This window comes from Miscanthus floridulus, unplaced genomic scaffold (genome assembly GCF_019320115.1).
Source record: "Miscanthus floridulus cultivar M001 unplaced genomic scaffold, ASM1932011v1 fs_155_2_3, whole genome shotgun sequence".
NCBI lineage: Eukaryota > Viridiplantae > Streptophyta > Magnoliopsida > Poales > Poaceae > Miscanthus > Miscanthus floridulus.
Window position 1 is genome coordinate 1 of NW_027096289.1, and position 19,537 is coordinate 19,537.

General features: G+C 45.3%; 2 protein-coding genes and 1 pseudogene across 3 annotated transcripts; 1 reads left to right on the top strand and 2 right to left on the bottom strand.

Moving 5' to 3' along the window:
- Positions 1–6,020: 6,020 nt before the first annotated feature.
- Positions 6,021–14,875, bottom strand: LOC136530555 (uncharacterized). The gene is made up of 4 exons (XM_066523280.1): positions 14,804–14,875; positions 13,564–13,636; positions 6,582–6,730; positions 6,021–6,344 (listed from the first exon to the last, which is right to left on the bottom strand). The coding sequence occupies exons 1-4, from the start codon at positions 14,873–14,875 to the stop codon at positions 6,021–6,023; spliced, it is 618 nt and encodes a 205-aa protein (XP_066379377.1).
- LOC136530552 (uncharacterized) lies at positions 12,628–13,394 on the bottom strand (annotated as a pseudogene).
- A 616-nt stretch (positions 14,876–15,491) lies between the features above and the next one.
- On the top strand, positions 15,492–17,599 carry LOC136530559 (flotillin-like protein 2). Of its 2 annotated transcripts, none has more exons than XM_066523285.1 (2): positions 15,492–16,617; positions 16,769–17,173. In XM_066523285.1, exons 1-2 carry the CDS (start codon positions 15,673–15,675, stop codon positions 17,033–17,035), a joined length of 1,212 nt encoding a protein of 403 aa, XP_066379382.1. In that variant the 5' UTR covers positions 15,492–15,672; the 3' UTR covers positions 17,036–17,173. The 2 variants fall into 2 exon arrangements, with proteins under 2 accessions (XP_066379382.1, XP_066379380.1); XM_066523283.1 differs by having other exon boundaries at positions 15,493–16,617; positions 16,774–17,599.
- Positions 17,600–19,537: the final 1,938 nt, after the last annotated feature.

Consider the following 19,537-nt stretch of genomic DNA (forward strand, 5'->3'; position numbering starts at 1 on the left):
ACATCATATGTTTCTTCAACCAAACCGGTGGCATGATTAAATACTCTATATGCTTTGGACTTTGATGAGTAACCAACAAGAAAACCAATATCACAACGTCTTTAGAACTTCCCTAGGTGTTGCCGCTTCTTGTAGATGTAGCATTTGCATCTAAACACCCTAAAGAAGGAGACGTCCGGCTTCTTCCCATTGAGCAACTCATAAGGTGTCTTGCCAAGGAACTTTTGAAGGAATAGGCGGTTTGATGCATAGTATGCGGTGTTGATTACTTCCGCCCATAGAGCTTTGGGGGTGTTGTACTCATCTAGCATTGTCCTTGCAAGAGTGATCAAAGTCCGGTTCTTCCTCTCAACTACAACATTTTGTTGAGGGGTATAAGTTGCGGAGACTTCATGCTTGATCCCAACTTCATCACAATAAGCTTCAATGTTTGTGTTGTCAAATTTTTTCCATTGTCACTTCTTATCTTCTTGAGCTTCACTTCAAATTCATTTTGAGCTCTCTTGGCAAACTTCTTGAAGCAAGATGCAACTTCGGATTTGTCATGAAGGAAGAATACCCATGTATACCTTGAATAGTCATCAACAATCACAAGACAATAGAGATTCCCTCCCAAACTCTTGTATGTTGTTGGTCCAAATAAATCCATGTGTAGGAGTTCTAGCACTCTTGTGGTTGACATGAAAGCTTTGGTTAGATGAGTATTTGCAACTTGCTTGCCGGCTTGACATGCACTACAAAGCTTGTCCTTTTCAAACTTCACATCCTTCAACCCTCTCACCAAATCATTCTTCATAAGCTTCTTGAGTGAGCTCATCCCAACATGAGCAAGTCTTCTATGCCATAGCCACCCAAGTGTTGTTTTGGTGAATAGGCAAGTCTTCAAATTTGCATTTTTGGAGGTGAAGTCCACTAGATATAAGTTGTTGTATCTAAATCCATTGAATATCACTTGATTATCATCTACCTTGGATACAACAACCTCCTTCTTGGTGAACAAGCATTGGAAGCCAAGATCACACAATTGTCCAACAGATAGCAAGTTGAAGCTCAATGAAGCAACATAGAGCACAATGGAGATGGAATGATCATTTGATATTGCCACTTTGCCCAATCCTTTAACCTTGCCCTTTGAGTTATCTCCAAATGTTATTTTCTCTTGTCCATCTACCTCTTCATCTAGTGAGGTGAACATACGAGGATCACCGGTCATATGTTGAGTGCAACCACTATCAATAACCCAATGACTTCCACCGGTCTTGTAGTTCACCTACACACAAGAGATTCAAGCTTTAGGAATCCAAACTTGTTGATGGCCCTTCACCTTCTCAACAAGTGACTTAGCCACCCAAATCTTCTTAGGCCTATTCTTGTTAGGGGGTCCTAAGAATATGACTTTCATCTTTCCACTAGAATCCTTTCTAAGCATGTAGTGAGCATTGAAGGCAAAGGGTCTAGCATGCTTGGGCAAGGGTTGTGGCGGTGGAGTTTGGCACTCATGAGCAAAGTGGCCTTCTTGTCCACACTCAAAACATCTCTTTGGCTTTGGCTTTGGCCTTGATTGTTGTTGTTGAACTTGAGCCTTCTTCTTTTCTACACTTGCCACATATCCAATGCCACTTCTATCCATCTTCATGACGGTGTTCATGAGTAGCTCACTTTGGAGGTGCTTGCCTCTAGCAAACTTGCTCAACCCAATCTTGAGATGCTCTTTCTCCAACTTGAGCTTCTTATTTTCTTCCTTTAGAGCATCATCTTTCTTCTCTTCTTTGAGCTTCTTGTTTTCTTCTTTGAGCTTCTCATTCTCAATGATCAACTCTTTGTCATGATCAAGAGTTTCTAGCACAATGGTGTTGTGGCTTTTCATCTCTTCAAGATCTTTCATGAGCTTTTCATTTGTATTCTTGAGCTTCCATATTCATCATAGTCGTTGCACTCAACCACTTTCTTGACTTTGCCACTAGATCCTTGCTCAATGCTCTCATCAATCAAATCATCATATGATGTAGCTATATTAATCTTAACAACATGGTTAGTAGCATCATGTGGCTCATTTGGTAAAAATTCTTGAGCAATAACAAGAGTATCATGATTGATCTTAAGAGTTGTATAATCATCTTTTAGCTTATTGTGGCTAGTGATGAGCTCATTATGCACCCACTCAAGTTTATCATGTTTATCTTTAAGCTCTTTCTTAGAAGATTTGAGCTCCTTGAGTTTGGATGATATAACATCATTTGTTTCTCTAAGCTCACCATTAGCCTTTTCCTATGTATCGCATTTTGCTAAGAGTGAATCATTTTTAGCATCAAGCTTTTCATTTTTAGCTCTACTCTTTCTAATGATCTTAGTGTATTTTCTTAGTATTTTGACAAGATCATCATATGAAGGTGAATCATCATCATCGCTATCACTATCATCATCACTAGCTTGCTCATCATCACTACTATCATCATTATTAGTTACCTTGCGTTCACCCTTGGCCATAAGGCATAGGTGTGTAGAGGATGATGGCGATGGTGGCGGTGAAGATGGAAGATCAATAGCAATGGCGGCCACCTTCTCATTGTCACTATCATCATCGGATGATCCACTAGATGAATCAATGTCCGTGAGCCAATCACCGACGATGTAGGCCTTTCCACTCTTGTTCTTCTTATGGAAGTCCCTCTTTTGCCATCTCTCTTCTTGTATGGCTTTTTCTTCTTCTTCTTATCTTCATCTTCATTACTTGAGTCATCTTTCTTGCCCTTGTTCTTGTTTTTGAACTTGTCTTTCTTGGGCTTGGGGCATTGATGTGCTAGATGACCAAGTTCACCACAATTGAAGCAATCCATTTCAGAGATTGGCTTTCTTCTAGAGCTTGTGAAGAACTTCTTCTTCTTGCCGTCGAACTTGATGCCACTCTTGTTTAGCTTCTTTAGCATCTTGGTGGCTTTCTTCACCATGAGAGCAAGATTTTCATCTTCATCTTCTTCATCACTTGAGCTCTCATACTCAAGTCTTGCTTTGCCCTTGTCTTGGTTAGCTTTGAATGCTAAGTCCTTCTCTTTCTTCTTGGTAGAGGATGAGCCATCTTGTGGCGTGATGTGCATATACATCTCATGAGCATTGATCTTTCCCAAGATTTGTGTCGGTGTAGCGGTGGAAAGATCACCTTGGTGTAGCACGGTCACAATATGCCCATATTTGTCAATGGGGAGGACACTCAAGATCTTTCTCACAACGTCGGATGGTGACATTTGAGTAAGTCCAAGCCCATTGACTTCCTCTACAAGAACATTCAAACGTGAATACATCTCATTAGCACATTCTTTGGGAAGTATCTCAAATGAATTTAGCTTTTTAATCACAAGATGATAGCGTTCCTCACACTCACTCTTGGTTCCCTCATGGAGCGCACAAACATCCGACCATAGTGCATGGGCGTCTTTGTGGTTCCTTACGTGGTTGAACACATCTTTGCAAAGGCCTCTAAAGATGGTGTTTCGAGCCTTTGCATTCCACTTTTCATAATTAACCTCATCGCCTTATAAGTTAGTAGCATCCCGAGGTTTTGGGAAGCCTTGTGAGGCGGCTCTATGTATACCAACGTCTAGAGCTTCTAAGTACGCCTCCATGCGGATTTTCTAATATGGAAAGTCATCTCCCTCAAAGATAGGAGGAGGTCCATCCCCGTGAGATATCTTGCTCTAAGCGATTAAGCTTAAAAACGTGAGCACGAGGCTCTGATACCAATTGAAAGGATCAAGATGCCCAAGAGGGGGTGAATTGGGCTAATTCTAAATTTTCTTGCAATAATTAAATCCTACGGTTAGCCCAATTAACCCCTTGTGCCTAGAAAAGTGTTTCTATCAATCTAATGCACAACGGACTTGCAACCTATGTTCCAAACTTACTCTAGCATGGCAATTCTATGCATGTAAAGACAAGTATTGAATTGCTCAAAATAAATAGAGAGAGAGGAACACGGCGATGTTTTGCCGAGGTATCGGAGAGTCGCCACTCCCCACTAGTCGTCGTTGGAGCACCCGCGCAAAGGTGTAGCTCCCCCTTGATCCGCGCAAGGATCAAGTGCTCTCTACGGGTTGATTCTTCGACACTCCATCACGGCGAATCACCCAAAACCGCTCACACCTTGAGTTGGGTCACCCACAAGCTCCGTCGGATGATCACCAAGCTCCCAATCACCACCAAGCCGTCTAGGTGATGGCGATCACCAAGAGTAACAAGCACAAACTCTCACTTGACCACGCAAAGCCTAATGAGAAGATGGATGCACACTTTGCTACTCTTGATTCACTAATGAGGCTACTCTCTTGGATTCTCAAATCTCAATCATCTCACTAGGACCTTGCTCTTCTTGACCCTCACAAACGTGTTTCTCAGCTGTTGGAATGAGCAAAAGTAACTCCACACACGAGTGGAGCTTCTATTTATAAGGCAGCCTAAAAAACAAACCGTTATGTGCCTCTACAGGGTGACCGGACGCTCCGGTCATGTTGACCGGACGTTTCAGTCAGTTCAACCCACACACCAGTGTTTAAGTGTTGACCAGACGCTGACAGGGTCCGATCACCACAGACCGGATGTGTCCGGTCGCATTAAACCCTCACTGGATGCTTACTGTACTCGACCGGACGCTAGATCCTTAGGGTCCGGTCAGTATTGACCGGATGTGTCCGGTCGTAGATTTCCTTCTCTGGAACCTTACTAGAGTCGACCAGATGCTGCCTCTCAGCATCTGGTCACTTGACCCCTCCAGCGTCCAGTCGCACCGAACGCAATCTCCTTGATCAAATGTACTGACCGAACCCTGCGGCCAGCGTCCGGTCACACCAGAGCTAGTGTCCGGTCAGCATTTGACCCTCCATTCACTTCTAACTCTCGAACATATGTGAATGAAGTTTGCTCCATAAGATCATAGGGCTGTTGTGGAGCTACCTAGTGCTAGTTTTAACAAGTGTGCACCACACCTAACTCACTAGACTCATCTAGGTCAAGCTACACATCCATACCCCCCTTAATAGTACGGCCAAAGGAAAAACAAAGTTCTAAACTACTCTAAGTGTCACTCCAACTCCAATCGACACTTAGAACTAGTCATCCTTAACCTTGTCGTCCATCCTTTGAAAACCGAAATGATTTCCATCGTAGGGGTATGACCACCTTGATTGCCCAATTGATCTCCATTACCATGACCTAACCTAATTGCCTCTGCAAAACACATGTTAGTCATATTAATCTTGTATTGTCATTAATCACCGAAACCCAACAAGGGGCCTAGATGCTTTCAATCTACATCATGAATTTGTCGAAGTGGTGCTTCCTCTTATGGTGGCTCAAGAGAAGTCAGATTATAAGTACCTTCAGCCAAATGACCTACACGATAACAAGGAAATAGCTATAGAAAGTGGTCTTTCCTCATGAAATTCAAGTATAAAGAGTACCAATATAGTTATGACAACTAGAAGGAGTTAATTGGGGGGGGGGGAAATATCATGCAGAGCAACTAGTAGTGCAGAACTGAAGAAAACTCATCACAATACAGATGAGAAGAACATGGATGTAGAGTTTGTTGTTCTAACATCTATAAATTGTGACAAGTAGAAGCATATAACCTAACTCTATAAAACCAGCATATTGTTGCTTAGTCATCAGCACTAGTAGAAAAGCATTACTGTAACTAGCATATTGTTGCTTAGTCATCAGCACTATAAAAATACTTGATCAAAGACTACTAGACAAGTCAAGTGAATCACAGGATAATATAGAGCAGCAAGATAGAAACAAACAAATACTAAAGTGAGAAGCAGAAAGAATATATTGATTGGCATTGTTTGCAACTATAGAAAGTGAACCTACCATCATAAAGCTCTCCCAACGCATCAAATAGTGGAAATCTTGCCTTACTGTTGCGGAACTTCCTAATTTTAGGGAATGTCTGCACATTCAAAGAGAACCATTGATCAAATATTAGGTTATCACTATGAGGATATCCATAGAATTACTTCAAGAAATCAACTTACAATTTCAAGGTTATCCCACATAGATGGTGATCCTTCAACCATATGCCTATCTTCATTCCAGGTGGCCCCACTCTGCCTCCTTGCCTCTTTGAGCATCCTATAGTCTTTCTTTAGATGTCCTTCTTTGTCTTGAATCTGACTCTTTGTGTAGTTGACATACTTGTTCCTCAGATGGAACTCCTTCACCATTTTATTCCACCCTTCAGGGGTCCATCCGTTGTCACCTCTGTAGCCACTATCTTTATACTCATGGAGAATGTCTACTAGGGACTTCTCAAGGGCCGGATTCCAGTCCGCTCTTTGCTTTACTACTACGTAAACCATGGTCAGACATCAGGTTACCAAAAAATCAGCAAATAGAAATAACAGTAAAGAAATACCAGTTTACAGGTTACAGGTTTACTAAAACTACTATAATAGCACATGGTGGAATAAACTGTATAGAAGAGAATTACTTCAAGAAAGTTCTTTTTAGTAGCAAACAGCTGCAAAGAAATAACATCAATAATAGCAGAGAAATAACAGCAATAATAGCAGAGAATTAAACACCATACCTCTTGGAGAACCTCCAGTCTTCTTTGCCTTACTGCATTTAGGAGAAGCCTTCTTTTTAATACCACTTGTTGTACCCAAGAACCAGTGCAACTTTGGTGACGCCCTTGCAATCATATTGAGCTTCATGAAGCCTTTTCCAACCATCGTTGTTAAATATGACACAAGCCTATTCACTTATTACAAGCTTATTCAATTATTACAAGCCAAGTTTATTACAAGCTTATTCATGACAAAAGCTTATTACAACCTATTCAAAGACTAATTTAAAGACTAAAAAGAAGTCTCTGCTTAATTACAATCCATGCTTATTACAAGCTTATTAACTTATTATAGCCTATTCAAAGACTAATTTAAATATTGTTGGTACTGAACCCACATTTCTTGGGCGATGGTGTCTCTTAAAGCGTTGCCTTGTACTAAACCCACATTTAGGTCATTCATTTGATCACCACTTGGTACAGCAACAAAGTTTCTTTGAGGGATATTATCCGGCTGATGATCTAACCATTCCTCATCTCCATGAAGTAATCGGACCAGATTATGGAAGATGGAAGCAGCTATAGGTATCTTTACTTGATTTTTCAACTTGTGGAATGTGGCAACTTTTTGTAACACCTCGGGTGTTTAAATACTAAAACATGACATGTCATCATATGCATTGCAAAGCATTTGGTCATATGGAAAACTTTGATATGCATTCACTAAAACAAGTTTACATTTATGTTATGAGTGTTGCCTTGTATGGTTTGAATTGAGTTAAAAATTTGGTTTGGATTTTGAATTTTCAAGAAAACCTTGATTTTTCAGTATTTAAAGCCTACCCTGAAAAACTCATTTCAAAATCTAAGCATATTTTGGGGTTGAGCCTAAAAGCAAAAGTGTAGAGCTTGTCAAGTTATACAAAGTTTGTTTTTGGAGTTTTCAAAGTTATTTAGAAAAATTTGAAGTAATTTGAAAAGGCGAGATTCTTTAAATGTTCCCTTTTTGAATTCAAATTTGCATTTCAAAATGTAGACCGAATTTGGGTATGGTTATAAAAGCAAAGTTGTAGAACTTTAAATTTGGAACAACTTTTATTTTTGGAGATTTTTGAGTTGTTACATAAATTTGGGAGTAATTTGGATTTTTAAATCGAATGGCAGTTTGGTAATTCTGATGAACAGTAACCGCGGAAGCCAACTCACCGTCTACGATCTTCCTTCTGCTTCCAGACGCGACGGTGGCCACCCTTGGCTTCGCGTTGGCACAGGAAAGGCTCCTGCGTGGCTTCTCCTTGCTTCTGAGCCACTCTATAAGGACTTCACCGTCGCCGTTTTTCGCCACTCTCCTCCTCTGTTTTCCAGTCACCATCGTCGCTGCTCTGTCGTGCGTTTGCTGTCACCGTAGTGCCTCCACCATTTTGGCAAAGCTTGTTCCAGCTCCGCCTACTCCTTACGCACCTAGCCAACTGAGTCTTGGTGTCTGATTCCACTGGGAACCCGCTGTGCACGCCTTTCTTCCTCGTGGCCGGCAACCTCACCGTCGTGCTTGTGCCGTCGTGGCCAGCGCTCTCCGTCGCCGGAGCACCGCCACCGTCGACGTTTTGCTCCGCCGTGGTTGCTTGGATCGTCGACCTGCTTCACCGTTGCTTCTCCAGCCCTGTTCTTTGCTCTATCAAGTTCAGGGTAAGCTACTGGTGCTTCCTGTGCACGTCGAACCACTCATTCGTTGTTCTTTCGATCCAGCTTTATGCTCTAGTGCGTTCGGGATGAGCTCCAGGTTCTTTTCCGAGTTGTTTGTGTGAGCTCTAGGTTTTTTTCCGAGTTGTTTTATGTGAGCTCTAGGTTCTTTTCCGAGTTGTTTGTGTGAGCTCTAGGTTCTTTTCCGAGTTGTTTTGTGTGAGCTCCAGGTTCTTTTCCGAGTTGTTTGTGTGAGCTCTAGGTTCTTTTTCGAGTTGTTTTATGTGAGCTCTAGGTTCTTTTCCGAGTTGTTTTGTGTGAGCTCCTAGTTCTTTCCGAGTTGTTTGTGTGAGCGGGTGAGTTCAAAATGGAATTTTCCTTTTTTCAGATATGATTGAATAGTGTTGTAATTTGTTATTTTTGTGTAGATTTATTTAGAGCTCCAAAAATTATGAAAATTTTTGTGTGACCTCTCTGTGATGTATATTATTTAGGAAAAATATAAAATGATACTTTTCAGTAATTTTTGAATGTGATAAAAATTGCTCAATTAATTAATAAATGAGTTTTCATGATTTTTCTAGGCTTAATTAATTATCCAAAAATTATGAGAATTGTTTTGCCACTTAGTTATCATGTGATGAACCTTTACAAAAATTGTGAGCTCAATTGAAATAAGTTTTATGAATATGTTTAATTAGTTGTTAATTGGCATTCATCATCGAGCATCATGTTTTGTATTCCGCATCATGTTAAACATGTCATTGTTATTACGTGTAGTGAACGAAGGTGAACACGTGGTAGTTAATCAAGTTGTTGAGGAGGTTAATCCATCTGTTGAGGTCGGGTCAAATACTTGTGAAACGTCGCAGGAGCTGGATTTTTTCCGTCAACGAAGGCAAGCCCCGGATGCATACAACCCTACCTTGTGTTTTATAAATTAATTTCGCTTTTGCTTTCCGTTACTGCATTAAGTGATTAGGAGTTAAGTAAGAGCCTAATTGGTGCATTACCAACCTTGTTATTCCATATTTACCATATTACCAGTTCTAAATTCGTATATGCCTAGTTTTGCTTAGCTATGCGTAGAACGATGAAGTCAGGTGATTAATTGTCACATGCAAGTTTCAAATGGAACCTTGGTTACTTATGTTATCATGTGATATGGGAATGTGGAGTAATAAATCTAGACCGGGCGGACTCGGTGTGAGTGAGCCACAAGACATGGAGGTCTTGTGAGCGGGTTCTTTCCGCCTGTGTCGATTAAGGCACGTCCGTTGTTGAATTGCATGAGGTGAGAATTTGTAGTACTAACCACATACTCCGGTAAGCCTGAACTTGGCGATTCTATTACGAGAATGGCTACTCGCGCACTGGGAGTGGAGAGATGGCGGGAATAGCGTGTACCCACGTGGCTATGGGCTGGATTGGTGGAGTACTGTATTCTCGGGTGGCGCGGACCCGTTCTTGCTTTAGAGGATCCGAGGGTAGGTTGATATATGTGAGTCGGGGACCTGCATATGTCGTGTGGTCTGGAATCCCCAGCTGGGTTTATAATCGGTTCGAATCGTCGTTGCTCCTCGGTTATGGAGACTCAACTCACTGTTCATCATCGTAGAATTAATAACAGGAACTCAAATAAGGCTTGTGAAGGTGTTGGATATAAAGTTTCATGATCTCAGTGCGGATCATGTCAGCTTTGTATATAATTTTTATGAAGTTTTCTATATAAAGAATCTCATTACAGAGCTTTTACGCAAAAGAACTTTGATTATTGTTAAAGCTATACCTTGAATCCCTGAGCCTGCATTCCTGAGTCTTCTCAATTTTGTTTCGGTTAAGTCTTGTTGAGTACTTTTGTACTCAGGGTTCGTTGACCCCTTGTTGCAGGTGAGCCTCATGAGCAGATCTGTTTTGGATCGTGCTGCATGACAGTTGTACCTTGTGATGACGATGAGAAGTAAATATGTGGCCCTTGGGCAGGGCAATCTCCTTGTGTGTTTTGTATTATAATGCCACTCCACTATTTCGTTTTGTAATAAACATCGAACCTAGTTGTGAGGTTTGAAACTACTATTTTGTAAATTATGTTATTGTAAGACTTCCGCTGTTTTTACTCTGGTATTGATATTTGAATAAATGTTGTAATATTGCAATGACTTTGTAATGTGATCCTGCTCGGAAATCGTGGATGATTCGGGGTTCTCCGAGGACACCCGACAGTCTTTTTAAGTTTACGGAAACATATGCATAGATGTCAAAGGTCGTCGGACAGTGACAGGTGCATGTGGGTCCTATAACTTAAGAGGTTCTGCCACACTTTTAGAATGGTGAAAGGTCCTAATGGCTAGAGTGGGGGGATGAATAGTCTATTAAAAATTTCTACAACAACACTTAACAAACCGGTTAGACAATAATGAGGCAAAACAAGTGTTGCGCTAGCCTACAAAAATAGCAAGTCACCTACCATAATTCTAGTTTATATAGTTTCTATCCACACAATAGCTATGACACTACACTAAGTTAATGTGCTCTCAAAAGCTAACTAAAGAGCCACACTAACCAAACTAACAAGCTCTCACAACTAGCTACACTAAAGAGCTTGACAACTAGTTTACGGTAATGTAAAGAGAGTGAGCAAGAAGGTTATACCGTCGTGTCGAGGAAGGAGCCAACCAATCACAAGAATGAATAACAATGAAGACCAATCACCTCGGAATCAAATGATGACACAATGATTTTTTACTGAGGTTCACTTGCTTGCTGGCAAGCTAGTCCTCGTTGTGGCGATTCACTCACTTGGAGGTTCACGCGCTAATTGGCATCACACGCCAAACCCTCAATAGGGTGCCGCACAACCAACACAAGATGAGGATCACACAAGCCACGAGCAATCCACTAGAGTACCTTTTGGCTCTCCGCCGGGGAAAGGTCAAGAACCCCTCACAATCACCACGATCGAAGCCGGAGAGAATCACCAACCTCCGCTCGATGATCCTCGCTACTCCAAGCCATCTAGGTGGCGGCAACCACCAAGAGTAACAAGTGAATCCCATAGCGAAACACAAATACCAAGTGCCTATAGATGCAAACACTCAAGCAATGCACTTGGATTCTCTCCCAATCTCACAAAGATGATGAATCAATAATGGAGATGAGTGGGAGGGCTTTGGCTAAGCTCACAAGGTTGCTATGCCAATGCAAATGGCCAAGAGCGTGAGCTTGAGCCGACCATGGGGCTTAAATAGAAGCCCCCACGAAATAGAGCCGTTGTACCCCTTCACTAGGCACAATACGGGGTGACCGGACGCTCCGGTCATATAGACCGGACGTAGGACCCCAGCGTCTGGTCATACGATGCACACCACGTGTCCCCTTTCTTCAAATACTGAGCGCCCAATCCCAACGGTCAAGTGATGACCGGACACGCTACTGCGAAGTGACCGTACGCTGGATCTCAGCGTTCGGTCGTTTCTAGTAAGCATCCAGAAGCGAGAAATCATGACCAGACACATCCGGTCATGCTCGACCGGACTCACCCAGCGTCCGATCACTCGGCGTCTCCTCTATGCGCTACCACGTCAGCAGGACCGGACACACCCCGTCAACGTCCGGTCACTAAGTGACCCAGCGTCCAGTCAAAGACCGACGCCAGTGTCTTCACACTTCTACTGACCGGATGTGCTGGCCCTATCGAGACTAGTGTCTAGTCACTTACAATGACCTCCATCTTTTTGGTATAGAGCACCGATGAAGTTTCTTACCCTTGCTCAAATGTGCCAACCACCAAGTGTATCACCTTGTGCACATGCGTTAGCATATTTTCACAAACATTTTCAAGGGTGTTAGCACTCCACTAGATCCTAAATGCATATGCAATGAGTTAGAGCATCTAGTGGCACTTTGATAACCGCATTTCAATATGAGTTTCACCCCTCTTAATAGTATGGTTATCGATCCTAAATGTGATCACACTCATTAAGTGTCTCGATCACCAAAACAAAATGGCTCCTACCATTTTTACATTTGCCTTGCGCCTTTTGTTTTTCTCTTTCTTCTTTTCAAGTCCAAGCACTTGATCATCACCATGGCATCACCATCATCATGTCATGATTTTCATTTGTTTCACCATTTTGAAATATGCTACCTATCTCATGATCACTTGATAAACTAGGTTAGCACTTAGGGTTTCATCAATTCACCCAAACCAAACTAGAGCTTTCAAATGGGGAAGCGCTTCTTAAGCACCCCAAAGCCCTTTCCACATGGTTCCTCAGTAGTGCGTGGCAGTGGTTAAAGAGCTCCTTTAGGTTCTGCGGCCTTCGATGTCCAGCCCCAAATTCTTTCAAATGGTATCGAACTCCTCGATATGGAGCAATAAAAGATCAAGTATTTGCATACCCTCCATCAACCAGATAGAATTTGCCTGGAGGTACTTGGAAGCCCTTGCTCATAGCTGATCGTACCACTCTGGAATCTGCAGCTAATCCCTCCCATCCACTAGAAATGAAAGTGAAGTTGAGATCGAAATCACATGCCATCATCACAGTAATGCTTAGTGTGCCCTTCCTATTTCTAAAAGGAGAAGCTTTCTCAGAGGCTATGGAAATAGGAATATGAGTTCCATCAATGGCACCTAGACAATTCTTGAAAAATAGATAGAATCTAGGATTGTCTTGGATTTTTTTATGCACTTGATTAGGATCAGGAGCTTGAAGGTAACGGTGAGAGAGTGCGGGAATGACCACCTTGAAGAAGTGGTTGATGTGATGATGGAAGGTGTCATTGTTGTGCCCAAAGAACACTCGGAGATCCTCATACGAGGCGTTGTGACTTAACATGTATAGGAAGAAACCCAACTTCTCCTCCACAGTTATTCTAGTATCAACAACAAGCCTTTTGCTTCTAAGATAATTTGCCAATTCTCTAAAGATGCGTGGTTCCATCCTAAATGTAACTTGACAGTTCTTGACATGTCCCTCAAGAAGTCTACGAACTTTAACCTCGCTGTTTCTTCTGAAGTATGACGTTTCTTCTTTTCCCCTCCTCTAGCAGAACTCGTAAGATATAAGGCGGGGAAAATAAATAGCATCATGTCATCATCTTCTTCCTCCCTCCTCTTTCTAATGCGATCTCGTAGTGAGAGACGCATTGCAGGACTGAAGCATACAATTTTATAGTCATATAGAAGCTAAATATTATTAACCATGTCATATAGAAGTTATATTATTGACCATGTCATGTAGAAGCTGTAATAAAAATTATAGCCGTCTTATAGAAGCATATATAAACTTATAGTCATATAGAAGCTTTTGGAGTACCTTTTGGAGTTGGTACCGAATCCCAAGAAGGCGGAGGTTCACCTTCCCCAACTCTAAATGGTGCTGGAGAGATCTACAAGTAACAAGAAACCATTTGGCAAATCAAGACATCATCTAGATAATAATACAAGTAACAAAGTGAGCTAATAGGCTAGGTATGTCAACTTCAGTCTTCACTACAGACTGAAACAAAGGGACATTCATTTCCCTGGCGCGTGTTCATAAAAAAAGAGCAAATCAAAATAAGCTTGCAATGTGAATTCACTCAAAAGGAGCAGAGGTGTAGCTCCATATCTACTTGCATTGGCTGACTACCCTACTTTTCCAATGTTTTCCAATAGTTTTTCATAAGAGTGCAGCATGCTCTTTTTTCTAACAGATAGCTAATGCTACAGCAAGGTAGCAGTCCAACATCAGGAGCAAGCTAGCGCCTCCCTACAATAGTCAAGAAACATCAGTCCAGAAGCAACAATCATAGAGAATGCGTAAATGCTACAATTGACAAGAGCACAAAAACAGACACCAGAAGTCTAGAAATACACCCCGATCGTCACTAACTAGACATTTCACTACTAGTACTCATGTTTAGAAACGTGATTAACAGTCATCACCCATCCAAGAAACTGCAGCCCAGGGTTGCAGCAAGAGATGAGGCTTCTGTTTAAAGTTAAAATTTGCAATAAAATTAATCTCTCACATTACCACAAGCATATATAGCACATAAAGAAATAAGTTGTCGCTAGTTGCTGCAGAGTTACCACTGAATCAAGCATAGTAAATACCGTACGTACAAGAAGTCATGGAAAAATATTGTAGATTCTAATTCCTCCGGTATGTGACTGTGAGGCCTACACAGAGAGGAGAGTAGAGAAAAGTAAGTATAAAACAGGGGTGGAGGAAGGTAGAGCTTGAGCTGTTGCCAAAAGCTACAAAGTCAACGGCAATAGGTTCCTCCTCCTCATCCGAGCTGCAAGCAAGCGCTTTCTCCCTGCTCGTCCTGCTCCCCTCCTTTACATCTCCTACCACCTGACGACCAAGAAGAAGCCCACCACCCACGGCCTCACCGCACACCCGCTCCTAGCCCACCTCCTGGCGTTCCTCAGAACTGCCACCGCTTCCTCGACTGGTCCACGGACCTCATCGTCGCCAGCCCAGACCTAGCGACGGATGGAGCGTAGGCAAGCAAGAACCCTAGCGCCAGGGAGAGAATGGGGCAAGGGAGACGAGGGCGATGCGTTACCGGCGAGAAGGCAGCGGAGAACGTGGACATTCGATGGGAAGCGGTCGCCGTCGCCCCGTGCTGCGCCGTCATGTCCCCTCGCGATGCCCCGCGCCGTCGCCTCGTGCCGCTCCGTCGCAAGTCGCGAGTCGCGTGCCGCGCTATCGTCAGGATAGGTTCCGGACGTAGGAGGGTCCGTCTCTATTCCGGGCCAGAGGGGGGGAAGGCCTGGATTGACCGGTTTGCATTCCGGGCCGTATCTAACCAAACGGCCATTCTTGATCTGGCCTGGCTTCGATCCGAGCGGATCATGCCACGGGCTGTTCCGAGTCAAAACGAACGAGCCCATACTGGACGCGGGAGAGGTGGGGAGAACTGGGAAGTGGGAACGCACAAAATTACAATGCGATCTCCTCATAGCTGGTTTTGTTACGAGGAAACACACAAATCCCTTTTTGCAAACAGATAGTATTTTCCTTTCACGTATTACCGGATCAATCGCAGAGATTTACGTACGGCATAGGGACCACCCCACGATCGATGGTCACGAACCCCCTGTGGTTGCTTCCTCAGGACTCAGGACTCGACCTGGACCACGGCCACAGGGCACAACAAATAAGCAGAGCCAGCCCAGATCGTTCTCGTTCCCCCTCCGCCGCCGCCGGATAAACCCCAATTCGATCTCCTTCCTCCTTCCTCCTTCCTCCTTCCCGAGTCTCAACCTCCTTTCCCAGCCTATATATCCGCGGCGCCTCCCTAATTGCTGTTAGATCTACCCAAAACAAACACTCGTTCCATTCCAATCGCGCAACAACAGCTCGTGTCTCTTCTCCAGCAGATCGATCCGATCCCCTCCCCTCCCCTCCCCTCCCGCGCCTATAGTCTGTGAGATGGCGAGCTTCAGGGTCGCCGACGCGTCGGAGTACCTGGCCATCACGGGCTGGGGCATCGACGACGTGAAGCTGGCGAAGAAGGCGTGGGTGTTCGTGGGCCAGCAGTGCAAGAAGTTCGACATCACTCCGGTCAACTACGAGTTCGAGGTGCACGCCATGAGCTCGGAGAAGCTCCCCTTCATCCTGCCCGCCGTCTTCACCATCGGGCCCAAGATCAGCGACGACGGCAGCCACGGAGCCTCCCTGCTGCTCTACGCCAAGCTCATCGCGCCGCACGACAAGAACTCGTCCCACGTCCGCGAGCTCGTCAGGGGCGTCATCGAGGGCGAGACGCGCGTGCTGGCGGCGTCCATGACCATGGAGCAGATCTTCCAGGGCACCAAGTCGTTCAAGCAGGCGGTGTTCGAGAACGTGCAGCTGGAGCTCAACCAGTTCGGCCTCTACATCTACAACGCCAACGTCAAGCAGCTCGTCGACGTGCCCGGGCAGGAGTACTTCTCGTACCTGGGACAGAAGACGCAGCAGGGCGCGGCGAACCAGGCCAAGGTCGACGTCGCCGAGGCGAGGATGTTGGGCGCCGTCGGCGCCAAGGAGCGCGAGGGCACGACGCTGCAGAAGGCTGCCGAGGTCGACGCGCAGACCAAGGTCTTCAGGGTGCGACAGGAGGCCATCGGGATCAAGGAACAGGCCAAGGTGGAGGCCGAGGTCAAGGTGTTCGAGAACGAGAGGGACGCCGTCGTCGCCGCCGCCAAGGCGGATCTCGACACCAAGAAGGCGGCGTGGGATAGACAGACCAAGGTCGCCGAGGTCGAGGCTTCCAAGGCCGTCGCCATACGAGAGGCCGAGCTCCAGATGGAGGTGGAGCAGAAGAACGCGCTGCGCCTCACCGAAAAGCTGAAGGCGGAGCAGCTCAGCAAGGCTACGGTGCAGTACGACATGCAGGTACCCGCCGTCTGGCCAATTTCAGTTTCGTTTCGGATAACATGCATTGCATTGTGATTTTCGAATCTCAATTCCATGTTGTAATATTGCAGTTTTCAGTTTCGGAGAACGTGCATTGCGATTTTCGAATCTCAATTCCATTTTGTGATAGTGCAGGTCCAAGACTCTAACGCCGCGCTCTACAGCCGGCAGAAGGCCGCGGAGGCCAAGCTGTACGAGCAGCAGAAGGCCGCGGAGGCCCGCAAGGCGCAGGCGGACGCCCAGTTCTTCGAGCAGAAGCTGGCCGAGGACGCCAAGCTGTACGCCAAGCAGAAGGAGGCGGAGTCGCTGGCCACGGTGGGCAAGGCGAAGGCGGACTACGTGGCGGCGATGCTGCAGGCGCTGGGCGGCAACTACCACGCGCTCCGCGACTATCTGATGATCGACGGAGGCCTGTACCAGGAAATGGCGCGCATCAACGCCGGCGCCGTGAGCGGGATGCAGCCCAAGATAAGCATCTGGACCGGCGCGGACGGCGCGGGCGCGAGCGCGGGCGGTGACGTCGGCGCCAGCAGCAGCGGCGGCGCCGCGATGCAGCAGGTGGCCGGCGTCTACAAGATGCTCCCGCCGCTGCTCTCGACGGTGCACGAGCAGACGGGGATGCTCCCGCCGGCGTGGATGGGCGCGCTGCCCAAGGACGAGGCCAACTGAATCGGCTACTACTGGTGCGCTACATGGCTGATGTGGCATTGGTTGTCTTATTAGGGTCTCTTGATTGGTCGTTTAGTAGTCGTTCGTGAAGGTTGGTTAGGGTTAAGTTCTTGATTGGTCATTTTCGAGTCAGTTCGTGAAGTTTGGTTGGGGTTTAAGTGACATGACATATAGTTAGATGCATCATCTATCTGGCGCCTCTGGGTGTTCTGTGAACTCAGGTTTTTTTTTATGGAATTTCTGTGAACTCGGTTAATGCTGGTTGTGATATTGTCTCGTCTATATATTTCTGGTGGTGGTGCTACTAATTGGATTGCATCATATCTCGCAGAATCTATATATGTTCGTGCTCGTAGCTAGGGATGAAAACAGATCGAATACGGACGGATATCACCGATATTACATTTGTTTTCATATTTTTGTTCGGATTCGGATTTGAATACGGATAGTGTCAACTATGTCGGATATGATACGATCGGATATCGACATCATAAATATGCGATTTGAGTATTTGGATACGGATATGGTATCGGATGTTGGATATCCGGACTCGGATACGGACAGATCTCAACCCCTCTAAACGGATTCGATTTCAAATACGGTCGGAAAATATCCGTACCGTTTTCATCTTATTTTTGAGATAAAAATGTCCACGCACACTTAAAAAATAATGTGAAACCCACAGGAGACCTTGTACAAGTTACAAGCTTTCTCGCAAAAAAAAAGTACAAGTTACAAGCCCTCGCACTACATCTTGTACAAGCGCGAATGTAGCAACTAGCAAGCACACATATTAAACTCCATAAAGCTCCTAGCATCCGCGCGACGAGAGCGCTCCAGCTACTGTATAGGTACTGTTCACGAATCGGACGACTCCACGTGTCTCGTGCGTGTGTCCGCGTCCTTTTGCGCTCTCCCGGTTCATTCAATCTGTTCACGAATCAGACGCCTCCACGTGCCTCGTGCGTGTGTCCGCGTCCTTTTGCGCTCTCCCGGTTCATTCAATGCCGCCGCCTAGGGCCTCTGGAAAAAAACAACGAACCTCGCAGTGCCTCGACGCCTCCGCTTCATCCTCTTCCCCTCCCCCAGCCATCGCCTCGGGTGGGTGCACACTCCTTTTAACCGCGCAACTCCCCCAACTGCGCGCCCTCCGTTCCTCCCTCGGCGTCGTCGCTCCCGAACCTCCCATCACTGCCGCCGCGTCCTCGGAGTCTCCTCCACTATACACCGCCTCCTAAACGCCTCCTCCCCTCCCAGCGTCGCCGCTCCGGCCTGCGCGACCGGCCCCTGGCGCGGTGGCGGCGGGCTCCAGGTGAAGGTGCGTCCTCTCCGTTGCTCCCCTCCGCTTTCCCTCGCCGATGCCGCGGCCTCGCCGTAAACACGGTTGCGGGGCGCCGCTATAGCGGCCAGACATGCGTAGGCGCGTTACGGTGGAGGTCCTCTGCCTCGATTCAGGCTCATGCTGACGGGGCCTTTCAGAATCGATTTTGATGTTTTCTTTCTTTCTTTTTCCCCCTCACCTTCTTCGGTTCCCGTCTTCAGGCAACGGCACACCGACCTTGGATTTGGCTTCTGCACGTCTGGATGCTGCTGGGTTACCTTTGCTATGTCCAGCATGTCAGCCAACGTCAGGTGTTCCTTCACCTTCCGCATCTACAGCTGCCAAGCCAGGAAGATAGACAGTAGCGGTCCCAGAATTTTTCTCAGATGTAAGCCTAACTAATTACAATCCTTATTTTGTTCACTGTATTGTACTTATTCAGATTGCCATAGAATTCTAATTATTGGCCTAAGCCATGTCATCATATATTCTACTTATTGGCCTCAGCTAAATTCGTTTTTTTTTCCAAAATTTGACAGAGAGGAACAAATAAATATGGTACTAGCTGTAGTACCTGCTGGTACTAACTGTAGTACCTGCTGCTAATTTACCACAAAGACCGTTTTCCATCAAGGAGAGCATAACCGATGTGTGTTTTAGTCTTACTTTTTTCTCCGGTCAGAATTGCTTTGTGATATTGTGAGGTTGTGCTCTGCTCACTGTCTGATATGTACATCCAGCTTACGTTTATTCAGGTTTGTTTTTTTTCCCACTCTTATTTTCAGATGTTGTGAGATTGTGTTATGTTCGCTGTCTGCCTGCCACAATGCTGGTGTACAATGTGCGTTTCCACACTCATACACCTGCAAAAATCAAGTGAGTTAATAGCGCCGCCTGCCTTTCCGCTGT